At 37.2% G+C, this 16,877-nt stretch overlaps 1 protein-coding gene across 1 annotated transcript in view; it reads left to right on the top strand.

The window, feature by feature from the left end:
* DMXL2 (Dmx like 2) overlaps positions 1 to 16,877 on the top strand; it is a 136,332-nt gene that overhangs the window by 69,562 nt on the left and 49,893 nt on the right. Inside the window, 6 exon segments of the mRNA XM_036033486.1 lie at positions 276 to 393; positions 1,991 to 2,110; positions 7,971 to 8,198; positions 10,589 to 10,677; positions 10,679 to 12,266; positions 15,588 to 15,698. Of these exon segments, the coding sequence (XP_035889379.1) occupies positions 276 to 393; positions 1,991 to 2,110; positions 7,971 to 8,198; positions 10,589 to 10,677; positions 10,679 to 12,266; positions 15,588 to 15,698 (2,254 nt within the window).

Raw genomic sequence — 16,877 nt, 5'->3', positions numbered from 1 at the left:
TTGTTTTTTGAGAAACAAATCTGTTGGTTTGTTTTTATTACAATTCCTCATCTTTGCTATTGGTTTTAGCATCTTTGAAAGTATTTTCTCTGCCCAGGTAATTCTAATGTTTTTTTTTTCTTTTTCTGTTGCTTTTTTCCCCTCTTCAATTAGTAGATCAAGAGTAGAATTTGTTAGAGAGATTTATTTCTTCTGCATTAGTGTTCTTGGGGTGGAGGTATGTGGGGGATAAAGAATTTCTAAAATTAAAAACTTCCTTTTTTTCATATTTGTAGTGTGGTTCAAATACACAATTGCTTCACGTGTTTCAAGAAGACTTTATTATAGGATATAGACCACATAAGGAAGATTTGGAGAAAAAGGAAACAGAAGTATTTTTTCAGCCATCACAAGGTACTTTTAAAAAATAGTCTTGAGTTTACTTACCTTAATATTAAAAAAAAGAGCTTCAGAAAGTTTTTCGAGTATAGATCTTTATAACACAAGTCATCATTCTCGTAACTTTTAGCAAATATACCAGTTCTTTCAGAATTGCTTGTTTGTAGATTTGGAGGGCATGTGGCTGAAATTACATTTTGAAAGACAGTTTCATTGGCAACATAGACTTCTGTTAAGAAATATTATTTATAGTACTACTCAGCTATAAAAAAAAGAAGGAAATCCTACCCTTTGTGACAGCATGAATAAGCCAGTCAGAGAAAAGACAGTCTCATATGAATTCACTCATATGTGGAATCTAATGTACAAAATAAACCTAACAAACAAAACAGAAACAGACTCATAGATACAGAGAACAGACTGACAGCTGTCAGAGGAGAGTGAGGTTGTGGGCACAACTAGATGTTCTAGGCTCATCTTGTAGATATCCTTTATAAGAATGGAGTCATTGAGCCCTGACTGGTGTAGCTCAGTGGACTGAACATGGGCCTGTGGACCAAGGGGTTGCAGGTTTGATTCCCAGTCAGGGCACGTGCTGGGTTTACAGGCCAGGTCCCCAGTAGGGGGTACATGAGAGGCAACCACACATTGATGTTTCTTTCCCTCTCTATCTCCTTCCCTTCCCTTCTCTCTAAAAATAAGTAAATAAAATCTTAAAAAAAAAAAAAAAGAATGGAGTCATTGCTCCAAACTCTTTCTTTCATTGGGGAATGGGATTTGGAGACCACAGTCTGGGCCCAAGCACTGCTCATTGCCACTGAGTTGTCATTGTGGATTTTCACTGTTAAGGAAACTTTTGTTGTCCTGTGTAGATATCATTTTCATATATGAAGAGTACAATTTACATACATGACTAACAGGGAAAATTATGTCCTTAAATAAATTTGTCTTTTCTTGAAAGAAATGCATAAAATTTCTAAGAAGTCTTTTCTGCTCTATTACCACTGCCTCTCCCCCATGAATTTTTTAAAAAAATATTTTCATATAGGAAAATAAGATAGATGTTAATGCATTTTTCCTTGTAATTGCTAATTTTTCAAATAAGAAGTTAATGCCCAGATACACAAAGGGGTGTCCAGTGAGACTGGCTTGACTCTTTTACTGTCCCTCCCTCTCTTGCTCTCTGTATGTCTGTCTTTCCTGTCTTTCTCTTCCTTTCTGTCCTTCTCTGTCTTCTTATTCTTCTTTTCCTTTTTTTCTTGTGTGCCCTCTCCTCCTCATTTGGTATTTTTGTGAATTAAATATATATAAATATATATATCAATGTTTTTTAATAGATTGTATTCATTTTTATTCTCTGATGCTCATATTGACCCATCTTTGGCCAGTAGGTGTCCCTTCATGCTGGCTTTTATATACTTTTGACATAGCCCCATTGGTCTTTGATAGCCACCTGACTTTTGGCACAAAAATTATATAAAACTACTTCCAAATGTCTATTCCTCCCTTTCCCTCCCAACTTTTAGACATATTAAAGATGTTTTTAAAAAGTGTCTTTTCTTTTAATCCTACAGGAACATTAACTTAAATATTCTTTTCCTTTGAACAATAGGCTATCGCCCACCACCATTTTCAGAAAAGTTTTTTCTAGTAGTAATCGAAAAGGACAGCAATAATTACTCTATTCTCCATATGTGGCACCTTCATCTTAAATCTGTACAGCCATGTTTAGGTAAGTAATTTTTATGTAGTGATATTGTGAAATTTTACATTATTGAATATGTTTTAGGTTACTTAATTCTTTAAAATGAAGATCTAATGAACTATAAGTTGGGGAATCAAAATATGTATATGCCAGACTTTTAATTAACAATGTCATAAATAATGGAACAGATTAATCTGAAAAACACTATGGATACATTAGACATTAAAAAACTCACAAAAGCTTGATTTACTTATTTTTTCCATCAGTACTTAAATGTTTATTATGATTGTTCTAGATACTGTGTCTATAAGTCAGTTTTGTTATAGAATTAATACCTACTTTTCTGTTGATTAATACATAATGCCTTCAGATACAGGGTACATTAGCTTTTGTATCACTAAGAGAAGCAGATTTGCTATTTAGAAAAATATGGTCGAACATCTGAATTGACGTTCATAAGTAGAACTGTTTTGGTAGCACATTGGGAACTGCAACACTGATAAAAAAAATACTTCAGTCATGCTTTTGCTATACACATATATATTACTCCCTTAACAAAGTAGAAAATCTATTGGATGAAGCAAAGGAATTGATCATAGATGTTACTTTCTGAGAGATAATTCTTAAAATGAAGAACTCCATAGATAGCTGTATCAAACTGAATTTCCTTTAAACTATTTAACTCAAAATATTTGAGTTAGTAAAATACTTGATTCTTATAATTATATAATTTAACTGATTTTATACATATTAAACATTACATGAACTAATCATATATATATATTTTCTTTTTGTAATCCAAATTATTACAAAATTGTGTAAGTAGCAGTTCTAACTGGGCCATGAACTGGTGTTAGCAAAACCAAATGATTTGATGGCTAGTAGAACCTAATCTTCTTCTTCTTTTTTTTAAAAGATTTTGTTTATTTATTTTTTAGAGAGGAAAGGGAGGGAGAAAGAGAGAGAGAGAGAGAGAGAGAGAGAGAGAGAGAGAGAGAGAGGGAGGGAGAGAGAGAGAGAGAAACATCAGTGTGCGGTTGCTGAGGGCCATGGCCTGCAACCCAGGCATGTACCCTGACTGGGAATCAAACCTGTGACACTTTGGTTCGCAGCCTGCACTCAATCCACTGAGCTACGCCAGCCAGGGAACCTAATCTTCTTGAGGCAGCAGGAATCCAACAATTATTTCAAAGCCTTTGGAGTTAATTCTTGGCATTACATGTTGTTTCACAGAAATGCAAGAGGAGAGGGGTCTAAAAGCAGCTTGTCCGGAAGAGAACTCTTAACTCAGCAGAGAATATAGTATTCTCTAGAGTTGAGCACAGAGCTGAGAATGCTTCTGAAAAGATTAATAGAGGTAGTAGCAGATCTTTGTGGTAGGACAGGAGTCATGTGATACCTTCTGTCCCCAGTGCTGATGAGTGAAGTGTCCCACTGCTATTTTCCTAAGGCCAGGCTGCTATAGAGTTGCTTGCTCACCCTGTTTGTGATAATAGTATATGATCTCTAACAATAAGATTTCAATAGAGTCAAACAAATAGTATGCTCTTTTCAACAATGATAGAAGCACCTATCTTTTTGTTCTAACATTTGAGGCAGATTTAACATAGTGTATATTGCTATTTACAGCTAATACTTGAGTTTATCAGTGTGTTTACAGTTCTGGCAGAGTTTCAAATCATAGGTTTAAATTTAGATGGGGAAGGAACATGTTGAGTGACTTCTAGGTGTGCCAGGCATTGAGATAAGGTGCATTATATATGTGATATAGATACTATCCGCCCTTTACTAATGGAACAAGATTAAATAACTTGATTAAGTCCTGCCTCTAGCTTGTCACAAAACCAAGTTTCAAAATCATATCTCTGGCTCTAAAGCCTTTGCTTTTTTTCTGCTCTTACTTTCTTTTTTGGCATGACATGTATATCAGAAAATTGCCTATTTTACAGGGAGAGAAGTGTAGTTCAATCTTTATTTCTGATGAGGTAATAGCCAGAGATGGTGAAGAGCGTTGCCTAATGCACTAGATAAGGAAACATGTCTACTTAGTGATGGAGCCAGGAGTAGTGCTTCTGTCTTTTGACTACCTATTCAAGTTTGTAGTCTTGTTCCATTTTACAAAAAAAGTTTTCATATTTCTTCTGGAGTGATCTGCCATTATAAAATAGAGTGACATGTTTAACTTCCACCAACAGCAAAAGGGAATTGATTATTGTCTCTTTGGCATTTTGGAACTTCTTTAAATGTTAAATAAGATGTTAATAAGACCTCATCCTTGCCTTTGGTGAATTCATAGTTGAAGGTGGAGAGATAGGCACACAAATCAATAAACAGAACACATAATATCCCTCACATGTAGCAGAAGCACAGGTAACTGAATCTGCTTAGAGATGTACATTTCACTTCCGTGTGAAAGGTTGAAACTCTTTGGAAGAACATCAGAGTCAGTGTTCCTTACAAAGCCAATAGACGAATACTATCTTGAATTTGATTAGAACTTTCATTTTTTGTATTTGTTCTTGAAATCATTATTTTATATTAGCACTTAATATTCAACAGGCTGGTATTTTAGTATCTTCTTTGCCGCTACTGACTATGTGATCTAAAATCATTAAGTTTTCCAAGTTTAAATTTCTTTATCCATTAAGTGAGATAGTACCTTGTTATTCTCAAACTTTGACTCATGACTTACCTGTTTTAGCAACACCTGGGCTGCTTATTAATGTAGATTTCTAGGATATACCCCAAAATAACTGAATCAGTGTCTCTGTGGTTAGGTCCAGGAACCCATATATTAGTAAGTTCCTCAAGGTTTTATATGTTTTAAATGTTGAAAACATTGGACTGTATAACTTAAGGGTTTTTTTTTTCTAGTTTTTTAAAAATTATTTTTTATTGATTATGCTATTGCAGTTGTCCTGATTTTTCCTTCTTTGTCCTCCTCCATCCCCATCCCCTCAGGTAATCATCCCACCATTGTTTATGCCCATGGGTCATGCATATAAGTTCTTTGGCTGCTCAATTCCCTATACTGTACTTTACATCCCCATGGCTATTCTGTAGCTACCTATTTGTACTTCTTAATCCCCTTGCCTCTTCACTCATTCCCCTACACCCTTTCCCATCTGGCAACCATCAGAGTGCTCTCTGTACCCATGATTCTGTCTCTGTTCTTCTTGTTTGCTTACTTTGTTTTTAAGACTCAATTATTGATAGATATGTATTTATTGCCATTTTATTATTTATAGTTTGGTCTTCTTTTTCTTAAATAAGTCTCTTTAACATTTCATATGATAATGGTTTGGTGATGATAAACTCCTTTATTTTTTTCTTGTCTGGGAAGCTCTTTATCTGCTCTTTGGTTCTAGATGATAGCTTTATTGGGTACAACAGTCTTGGCTGTAGGTCCCTGCTTTTCATGACTTTGAATATTTCTTGCCAGTCCCTTCTAGACTGCAAAGTTTCTTTTGAGAAATCAGCAGACAGTCTTAAGGGAGCTTGCCTGGAGGTAGTAACTAACTTCTTTTCTCTTGCTGCATTTAAGATTCTCTCTTTATCTTTAACCTTTGGCATTTTAATTATGTTGTGTCTTGGAGTGGGGATCTTTGCATCCATCTTGTTTGGGACTCTCTGTGCTTCCTGGACTTGCATGTCTATATCCTTCACAAAATTAGGGAAATTTTCTTTCACTATTTTTTGAAATAGATTTCCAATTTCTTGTTTTTTCTCTTCTTCTTCTGGCACCCCTATGATGCGAATGTTGGACTTACTGAAGTTGTCCCAAAGGCTGTTTATGCTATACTCATTTTACTGGATTCTTTTTTCTTCTTGTTGTTCTGATTTGTTTTCTTTTGCTTGCTTATGTTCCAAATCATTGATTTGATTCTTGGCTTCATCCACTCGACCATTATTTCCCTGTAAATTGTTCTTTTAAAAAAATAATTTATTTTTAGAGAGAAAGGAAGGAAGGGAGACAGAGAGGGAGAGAAACACCCATGTGCCAGAGATGCTCGATTGGTTGCTTCTCGCATGCCTCCATCTGGGCACTTGGCCTCCAACCCAGGCCATGTACCTTGTCTGGGAATTGAACCAGTGACCTTTGGGTTCGCAGGCCAGCACTCAATCCACAGAGCCATACCAGCCAGGGCAGTAAATTGTTCTTTATTTCAATTAGTATATCCTTTATTTCTGACTGGATCTTTCTTATGCTGTTAAGTTCCTCACTAAGTTCCTTGAGCATCCTTATAACCAGTGCTTTGAACTCTGCATCTAATAGATAGCTTATCTCCATTTTGTTTAGCTTTTTCTGGAGTTTTCATATGCTCTTTCATTTAGGCCATGTTTCTTTGTCTCCTTATTTTGGCAGCCTCCCTGTGTTTGTTTCTATGTATTAGGTAGAGCTTCTTTGATTCCGTGTCTTGGTAGTGTGGCCTAATGTATTAGGTGTCCTGTAGGGTCCAGTGGCACAGCTTTGCCTATCACTCAAGGTGGGTACTCAAGGTGCGCCCACCAGGTGAGCTGTGTACACTCTCCGCTTGTAGTGAGCTTTAGTTGTTTTTGGTAGGTCAGTGGGAAGGATTTTCCCAGGCCAGTCAGCTGCAAGGATTGGCTCTGAGCACTGACCATCAACCTCTGCCCTCTGTGGAGGATCAGCTGTGCAGGGGCAGGGTGGTGGTGCTCCAACGTGGTCTGTAGCCGTCCACTGGGTGTGATGGCCCTGGGGTTTCCAGGGTGGTGCAGGGCAACGTCAGCCCCCACCTGTGTTTTCCCCAGGGCCACTCAGCCGGAGCTGTAAAGCAACCTGAGATGGCTGCTACTTGTACTTGGCTTAGAGATTCCCAGACAAAGCCAAGCTGTGAATCTAGGCTGGCTGCTGCTAGTGCCAAGCCTAGGGCTTGTGGGGGCCAGCTGTTGCTTGAGAGGATTTAGGAAGTTGTGCAGCATGATCCAAGACCAGCCTTTTATATAAAAAAACCACTTGGGTGGACCCATAAGTTAGGTGGGGTGGAATCTCTGGGGATATCCATGTCACATCAAACAGTATTAACCAGGTTGATGTAGTCTCAGATATGGCACCAATCTGATGACTCTGTGGGGGGCAGTGTTTAGGAAAGGTACAATGGCCTCTTTTCACCTTTATGCCAGATACTTCAGTTCCTCCCTGTATGTCACTGATGCCCTTCATGCTGCTACCCGGGTGCTGGAGCTCAGAGGGAGTGAGACTGAGTGGGTGAGTTTGTGTTGGTTCTTTAAGAGGAACTGCCTGGGGCTCCAACAGTTTCTTCCACCAACTCAACACCCACTAGGTTTTGCAGTCAAATGTTGTGGGGACTTTTCTTCCTGCCACTGGAACCCTGGGCTGAGGGTCGTAGTGTATAGCTGGAACTCCTTGCATCCGAGATATCCCTCCCTATTTTTATCCACTTCCCTTGGGTGAGGGACCAGCTTGTTCCACATCTTCTCCCCTCCTACTAGTCTGGGTGGATGTGGTTTCTTCAATTTTGTAGTTGTCAGACTTCCATTCAACTTTATTTCTGATGATTCTGAGTGATGGTTGTTCTATATTTTAGTTGTAATTTTGATGTGGTTTTGCGAGGAGGTGAATGAGCCATGTCTGCCTATGCTTCTATCTTGACTGGAAGTCTTTTAGTTTTTACATGTTGTGATTCTTCACTGACAGTGTTGCTGTAATGGAGATGCTAAGAAAGAGTGAAAGAGTTTTAAATTTTTTTAAAAAAATTATCAAGGTAGCTGAGCAAAATCTGAAAATAACCTTTTTTCCAAAGTACTTTTAAGAAACCATGTTTCTTAAATAGTAAAATTTTCTTGCTTCACGTGTATAATGATGATAGTAATTATATTTCATAATTTTGTAATATATTTAAAGCTAAAGCTTCAGAAGGTGTTTCATCGGAGAATCTACTTTCAGTCCCTGGACATAAGAATGTAGAGTCTTCTCCAGAAACCTCTCCCAGTGTGAGCCCCATGCCGCATTCTTCATCAATTGCCAATCTTCAAACTGCTAGTAAACTTATTCTAAGTTCTAGACTGGTGTATAGCCAGCCTCTTGATCTTCCAGAGGGAGTTGAAGTAATAAGAGCAACACCGTCAGCAGGTAAGGTAACTTTAAGACCAAGCAATTGTAGCTCAGAGTGATTTTCAATGGCTATAATGCACGAACTCTTCTAAAATGTGCTATGTTGACAGTTGAAGTAAAGATTTATTTTCTATCTGTTTAAAAACATGTCTTTGTAAGAAATATTTTCCATGATAAATCTAATCAGTTTGACAGAAAATGTTGTAAATATTTTAATGTGAGGTTTCTTGCCTGCACTATGATTTCCTGTAAATAGGAATACTATGATGGCACAATTGTAAAGAACAAATACGCTAATTTGCAAATCATTGAAGCTTATTATTTTTTTAACTTTCTTTTTTTATTTTTTTAAAGATTTTATCTATTTATTTTTTAGAGAGGAAAGGGAGGGAGAAAGAGAGAGAGAGAAACATCAATGTACAGTTGCTGGGGGCCATGGCCTGCAACCCAGGCATGTGCCCTGACTGGGAATCGAACCTGCGACACTTTGGTTCACAGCCTGCGCTCAATCCACTGAGCTACACCAGCCAGGGCAAAGCTTATTTTTTTTTTAAATCAAGGCTTATTATCCACATTATGCTAATTGTGTCTCATTTTCATTATGTATGTTTGAACTATAGTTGTCAGATACTTTGGTGAAAAAATGTAGGATACAAAACTATAGTTAGTCTAGTTTAGAATGCTACTGACTTTTAACAAGAAGGATAAAGTAGTTTGGAGGGCACAGCTGGAAGACAAATTTTAAATGATCTGTCGTTTATGGAATTGTAATAGAGGAGTTCCTAGGATAGTATTTTTGGGGAACTGAAATTAGAGGTTCAAGACTATTTCAGTTACTGGTGAATGATTTTGAATATGAGTATTCTCTTATTTATTCCTAAGACAGGGTTGAATTGAATCAGAGTTGGAAAGATCATATTAAGAGTTTACTGTGGGTGGGGAAGTGGGAGGGGGAGAGAAGGGGAAAAGGTACAGAGAATAAGTAGAATAGATGGTAAGTAGAAAATAGACAGGGGGAGGTTAAGAATAGTATAGGAAATGTAGAAGCCAAAGAACTTATATGTATGACCCATGGACATGAACTAAAGGGGAGGAATGCGGGTGGGAGGGGGTGTGTAGGGCAGAGGAGAAAAAAGGGGGGGGGGAATGGGACAACTGTAACAGCATAATCAATAAAATATCTTTTTAAAATTTACTCTGGGCTTTTGTGGCAGGTGCAGATCTAGGTCAGTTTTTTGATCTTTTTTTTTTTTTTTTAAAGGGAGAATTTTTTTTTTTAAGATTTTTTATTTATTTATTCTTAGGGAGGGAAGGGGGGGAGAGAGAGGGGGGGGGAGGAGAGAGAGAGAGAGAGAGAGGGAGAGAAACATTAATGTGCGGTTGCTGGGGATTATGGCCTGCAACCCAGGCATGTACCCTGGCTGGGAATCGAACCTGGGATACTTTGGTTCCCAGCCCGCGCTCAATCCACTGAGCTACGCCAGCCAGGGCTAGTTTTTTGATCTTTAAAAATATTTGGTAAATTTGGGATAAACTCAAATAAGTTTGTTGGCATTAATAATAATAAGTTATTTTTCAGGAGCTTTATGAAAATACTTTCAGATATATTATTTGACAGTAACACTTCAAAAGAAGCAGTAACATGATTCCTATTATTTAGATGGAATATGCTCAGATGTTTAAGTGGCTTCCACTGTTAAGAAGGTATCAGTGGACCGGAACTGGAATGCAGGTCTTCTGACCCTAGTCTTAATTGCTACTATCCCTATATTATTACATCTATACTATTATATCACTATTACATATCTCAAATATAAGATGATAGATGGGCAATGTTAGTCTTTGGCAGCCAGGAATAAATATGAGGGTTCTGGTTCAGTACTAAGACAGCATGAATTAAAACAGGTAAAAAGAGTAAGATCTAATGGTCTGAAAAAACTTTTCATAGGGGCAGATTTAGGGTCTGGATTATTTGAAAGGAGGTTAGGGACATTGAAAGGGCAAATTGTAAAGATTACTTAAGGAACTGTGATGAAAGTGATAAAAGATAGAGAAAGAAAGTCCAGTGAGGCATGCTGTGGTGAAGGCATATAAAAATTACAGCAGATACCAGATGCATTATTAAGGGTTGACTTGAATTTTAATGAAATATTTGCTACATTTATGCCTAATTACCTAAAAAAATTAAGTGATTATTATTGTGTATTTTGATTTCACCAGTGGGCTCTTCAATACTTCCATAGATACCTTGGTCAATGGACATTTAGTGTCAGACACTAGTTAAGGAGTGTACTACAGAGTAATTCTGAAGAAGTTCACAGTGACTTTGGACTTCCATTCCAGAATTTGATTACTAGCATATTATTTTGTGCTTCTGTTATTTGACTGTATGCTTTTTGTTTTTTAAGGTCACCTGAGTTCTTCTTCAATTTATCCAGTGTGCCTTGCACCTTATTTAGTAGTTACAACTTGTTCTGACAATAAAGTACGCTTCTGGAAAGTGTAGTATGGAAACCAACCTACAATGGGAAAGCGATGAGAAGGAAACCTACCACTGGAGGAGATGGCCCTTGATGAATGATGAAGGAGAAGATAATAGCAGTACAGTGAGCATTGTGGGAAGACCAGTTGCTGTTAGCTGTTCATATACAGGTCGCCTTGCAGTGGCTTACAAACAACCCCTCCAGCACAATGGTTTTGTTTCCAAAGAATTTTCCATGCATGTTTGCATATTTGAATGCGAATCTACAGGAGGGTCAGAGTGGGTTTTAGAACAAACAATTCATCTTGATGACTTGGTCAAGGTTGGGAGTGTACTTGATTCAAGAATCAGTGTCGACAGTAATCTGTTTGTGTACAGCAAATCGGATGCCTTTTTGAGCAAGGATAGATATCTTATTCCTAATATCAAGCATTTGGTACATTTGGATTGGGTATCAAAAGAAGATGGCTCCCACATTCTCACAGTGGGGGTTGGTGCTAATATCTTCATGTATGGGCGGCTTTCAGGAATCGTGACTGAACAAACCAACAGTAAGGATGGAGTAGCTGTCATTACTTTACCACTAGGTGGTAGTATCAAGCAGGGAGTTAGGTCAAGATGGGTTCTTCTTAGATCTATAGATTTGGTATCTTCTGTTGATGGTACACCTTCACTGCCTGTCTCTCTCTCTTGGGTAAGAGATGGAATATTGGTGGTAGGAATGGATTGTGAAATGCACGTATATGCACAGTGGAAGCATGCTGTCAAATTTGGAGACACTGAAGTTAATAGTCCTGATGTAGAAGAGACTGCAATACAAGATCATTCTGCTTTTAAATCTAATATGTTGTCAAGAAAAAGTATTGTGGAAGGAACAGTTGTTGCTGATGACGTTTTTTGTTCACCAGCTGTAGTTCAAGATGGTGGCTTATTTGAGGCTGCACATGTACTTTCCCCAACTCTCCCACAATATCATCCAACTCAACTGTTGGAATTGATGGATTTAGGAAAAGTTCGCAGGGCTAAAGCTATTCTCTCCCATTTAGTAAAATGTATTGCGGGTGAGGTTGCAATAGTTAGAGATGCTGATGCTGGAGAAGGAACTAAGCGACATCTTTCTCGAACCATTAGTGTAAGTGGCAGTACAGCAAAGGATACAGTCACCGTAGGAAAAGATGGCACTCGAGATTATACTGAGATAGATTCTATTCCTCCACTACCATTATATGCATTGCTGGCTGCAGATCAAGATACAACCTACAGAATTTCAGAAGAAAGTACAAAAATAAAACAGAGCTACGAAGATCATACTGAAAGTCAACCAGAGGATCAGTATTCAGAACTGTTCCAAGTACAGGATATAACAACAGATGATATAGATTTAGAGCCAGAAAAGAGAGAAAACAAGTCAAAAGTAATAAATCTTTCCCAGTATGGACCAGCTTACTTTGGCCAAGAACATGCTAGGGTATTGTCAAGTCATCTCATGCACTCGAGTCTGCCAGGCCTTACCCGTTTGGAGCAGATGTTCCTTGTAGCTTTGGCCGATACAGTGGCTACCACCAGTACTGAGCTTGATGAAAGCAGAGATAAGAGTTACTCAGGTAAGTATTCTCACTAAAAATTTATAAAGTTATCTTTAATAGGACTGTTTGTATTACCTACGTAGTGAATTACATATTAAATTGCAGTCTTTCTTTAAACCTTGCAGGGAAAAGACCCTTTAATAGACAGTTGCTATTACGTTACATGATTAGTTGTGAACGAACAGGCAATTGGGGTAGGCCATGACTTACGACTTCATGGATTCATGGTATCTGTGTGCATTCCTCCATGAGTTTTATATTGAAATGTTTGAATGATTTTTGGATATAGTCTTATGCTTTTTCAGATAGATTTTTATGGTTTATTTATTTATTTGCTTTTAGTCATAATGACCATTTGTTAATTTTACTATTAAACCATGAGGCTTATAGGTACTTCATGAGCTCAACTTGTTCATCTTACCATTTCTAGGTATAAATAATCTTTACAATTACCAAATTTTCTACAAAAAGTCTCTTAAGGAGGTTTTCATATATTTTAATATAATGTGTATCATGCGTAATTCATTCTGTAACCAGAAGATTTTTGGCTGCCTCTTGAAACTAGATTTCGTTCTCTTTTATGCAAATAGTTGAAGGTAATGGTTCTGATTGTAAATGATGGTGTTAGCAAAGGAAACTAAAAACTATTGATCATTCATTCAATAAACATTGTGGAAGAGTGAACAATTACTATGTGCCAGGTGTTTATGCACTTTATCATACTTAGTTATCATAACAGTCTTCTAGTAGGTAGCTATTATTGTATTTAATTTTACAGATGAAGACACTGATCCTTAGGAGAGTTAAGTGCCTTAGCTAAGACAACACAGGTAGTAAGTGGCAGAACTGGTGTTCATATGTGGACAAGTAGTTGCCGTCAAGCCTGTACTTTTAACTGTTCCACAAAATTTCCAAATTTGAGGAAAAAAGATCATTCTTCAAAACACCTGGAGTATATATCTTTATAGAGATTGATACTCTTATAATATATTCCCAGAATTTTTCCCTCTGTAGATTAAAATGTCTAGAGACCTTGGTGTCCAAATGTGGCTCAGGATGGCTGTTAATGTGGCCCAACACAAAATTGTAAATTTACTTAAAACATTATGAGAGTGTTTTTTGTGATTGTGTGTCATAATGTATTTAATGTGTGGCCCAAGACAACTCTTCTTCTTCTTCCAGTGTGACCCAGAGACATGAAAAGGTTGGACCAACCCTGCCTTGGAGGGTTTTGCTGATGACCTGTTTTCTAACCATGTTAATTTTTTAAAAATCCTAATTATTATGAGTTTGTTTGCAATAGAGCAACATTCTTCTCAGAATAACCTTAAGCCTTTGGTGTAAACTTAATATATATTGCAGGTTTTGCTCTGAGATATTAAGAAAGTAGGCATGCCACAGTCCATGAAAAAGAGTTTAAAATTCCTGATATAAAACTATATCATTGACTATACAATATAAAAATGGCTCATCCTGGTCACAGTGGACTTTCATAAGGTAGATAAGGCAGGAATGAATGTCTCCATTTCACAGGTGGGGAACTGAAGCTCAGAGATTAAATAAGTTCACATCTCAGTAAATGGATTCTAAGTAAATGAATTCTTCCATTTGTTCAGGTGAGACAATTTAGAGGCATTCTTGGCTCTGCTTTCTCTCACACCCCATATCCAGTCCACTGACAAATGCAGTCAGTTCTACTATATCTAGAATCCAGTCATTTCTCATCACCCCTCCTGTTACCAAGTCACTGTCACCTCCTGCCTAATTATTAACAAAGTTTCCTAAACTGCTTCATCCTTGTCACCTTGTTCTGTGTGAAGAACATAGGAACCAGTGATTATTCTAAAACAAAGTCACGTTAAATCTCTCCTCTGCTCAGCACATGCCAGTGGATGCCTACTTCACTTTAGAATAAAAGTCAAATCCGTACAGTGGTCTACAAGGCCCTCTGTGATCTGTGCTTATTTCCACTCTGCTACACTGGCATCTTTGCTGTCCCACAAACACACGAAGCACAGTTCCTGTCTCAGGGTCTTTGCACAAGATGTTTCCTTTGTGTAGAATGCTTTTCTTCTGGATTTACACGTTTTCATTCCCTTACCTCCTCAAATTTCTGCTGCGATGTCATCTTACCGAATGTTCTTCCCTGGTTACCCTATATAAAATAGAACTAACTTCAGTATTCCTGTTCTCTCAACCCTGCTTTATTTCTCTCCATAGCATTGATTTCTACTAGACATGTTATCTGTTTGTTTGCCTCGGTCTCCTAAAGTGTAAGCCCCATGAGAGTATGCACTTTGCCTTCTTCACTGCCAAATCCCCAGTACCTAAACTGTGCTTTGCATGTAGTAGGTGCTTAATTTGTTGAATGAATGAATGAATGAATGAATATAGCTAATGGGAAGTAGAGCTGGAACTTGAACTTTGACAATTCAAAAGTTTTATTTTCGTCCAGACAATGTTATTCGAGTCAATAGTCTGAGTACTTTCTAACTCATTGACTGGGCTAGGTGCTATCAATACTTTTAATGTATTTATCTAATAGTGGCTATTATTTTGATTAAACTTACTACACTTTCATACCTTTTTAACTAAGGGTAGATTTCTGGAATCGAGGTTATGGTTCAACTGTGTAACACTAGCCTGGGGAATTAAATTTCAGATCTTCGATAGTACTACTATATTTCAGTTGAGCTAAACAGCCTACAAAATATTACCTATTTAATTATATAATAAATGATTTTACTTGGTTATATTGTTTCTGTCTTTACATCTCATCTGAATTTATGCAGGGTATATTTTTCTAAATTGTACCTACCTTACTACAGTTAATATATTTTTATTGGCTTTTGAGATTTTTTCTTATTTATTATGCGCAGCTATAAATACTGTTACCTGTATTAATAGGTAATTATATTTCCCCAACCATTTTTAATGAGTTTTAGAATTTATATATTTTTGTAAAGGTTTCTTAATAAAGATATTAAAGTATTCACAGTGGAATACACTCAAAATTTTCTGATACATTCTGTGTAAATTATCATTACTAAATTTATTTTCTAACATTTAAAAAAATTTTTTTAAAGATTTTTATTTTTTAGAGAGGGAAGGGAGGGAGAAAGAGAGAGAGAGAGAAACATCAATGTGGGGTTGCTGGGGGTCATGGTCTGCAACCCAGGCATGTGCCCTGACTGGGAATTGAACCTGAGACACTTTGGTTTGCAGCCTGCGCTCAATCCACTGAGCTACGCCAGCCAGGGCTCTATTTTCTAACTTTTGATTGGTTTGTGACCTGTTGCATTCCTTTTTCCTTAAACATACTTTCTGTTTACATTACAGGAAGAGACACCTTAGATGAGTGTGGTTTGAGATACCTCTTAGCTATGCGCTTGCACACATGCCTTTTGACTTCACTGCCTCCTTTATACCGAGTACAGCTACTTCATCAAGGTATTTAACTATGTGTTCAAACCTTTGCACAACTGTTAGTATAGAGGTGGTGTATTTGCATTTGTGTGTAAGCATGAGGTAAATCATATGCATACCTCACTAGACTCACTAGACTCACTAGACTTAAGACCTTCCTGTCACATAGTACCCACTTACCATTTTTCTTTGTGTCTTTCAGCTCTGTTCTGTGACTTTGCTCATCTTTTTCAGTTTCTCAGACTTTACTCAATAAAGTTGTAGTAGCTTGGCAGTAAACCTGATATTCCTGACATTGTTACCCAATGTGGTCCTGAATTTCTTTGACATCTAATGCCTTTTCTTTTAAAATTCTGTAAATTTGCCCTACGTGTTATTATTTATTTTAATATAGGCATTGCATTCTAAGTTATTTATTCACAAGCAAAGCTGATGTTTCAGGACTATCTGCTGTATAGTAATCTAGCATGCTCCCTGCATACTGCCACACACACTGCTTTGAGACAAAGATTTATATCAACTCTATTATGTATAGATTAAAAAATTGAAACTAGACTTTAAAGTGACATGCCCAGAATATAGGGCTATTCATTAATGCAGGTGGAATTAGAATTCCAGTGCAGTGCAGTTTTCATTAGACTGTGTTCTTCTGAAACCAGCATTTTGGATATAGCCCCGTGAAGTACGTGTTAGTATTGGAGGACTTAGCATACCTGGCTTTACAGTTTATTGTTCTTTTTTTAAGAGGTTTTCTTTTTAAGATTTTTATTCATTTATTTATTTTTAGACAGAGGGGAATTGGAGAAAGAGGGTGAGAGAAACATCAACGTGCATTTGCCTCTCATGCGCCCCCCCACTAGGGACCTGGCCTACAACCCACGCATGTGCCCTGACTGGGAATTGAACCAGCTACCCTTTGGTTTGCAGGCTGGCGCTCAATCCACTGAGCCATACCAGCCAGGGCTGCTTATTATTCTTATCCCCAGTACCCAGTATTTTCAATAAATGCTCTTTGCAAATAATGATTTTATATGGTAGTCAAATATTCTGTCATGTGTCTAAACTCTATTTCATCTATTCAGTTATTTGTTTTTGAAACAAATTTTTCTTTTTTTCTATTTGACTTATCACTGTAATAATTCACCTTACAGCCTTGCATATAAATATTTATGTATATATCTGATTATTTCCACATGTTGGTTT

Source organism: Phyllostomus discolor, chromosome 1 (assembly GCF_004126475.2).
Source record: "Phyllostomus discolor isolate MPI-MPIP mPhyDis1 chromosome 1, mPhyDis1.pri.v3, whole genome shotgun sequence".
NCBI lineage: Eukaryota > Metazoa > Chordata > Mammalia > Chiroptera > Phyllostomidae > Phyllostomus > Phyllostomus discolor.
This window is presented reverse-complemented; position numbering and strand designations above follow the sequence as displayed.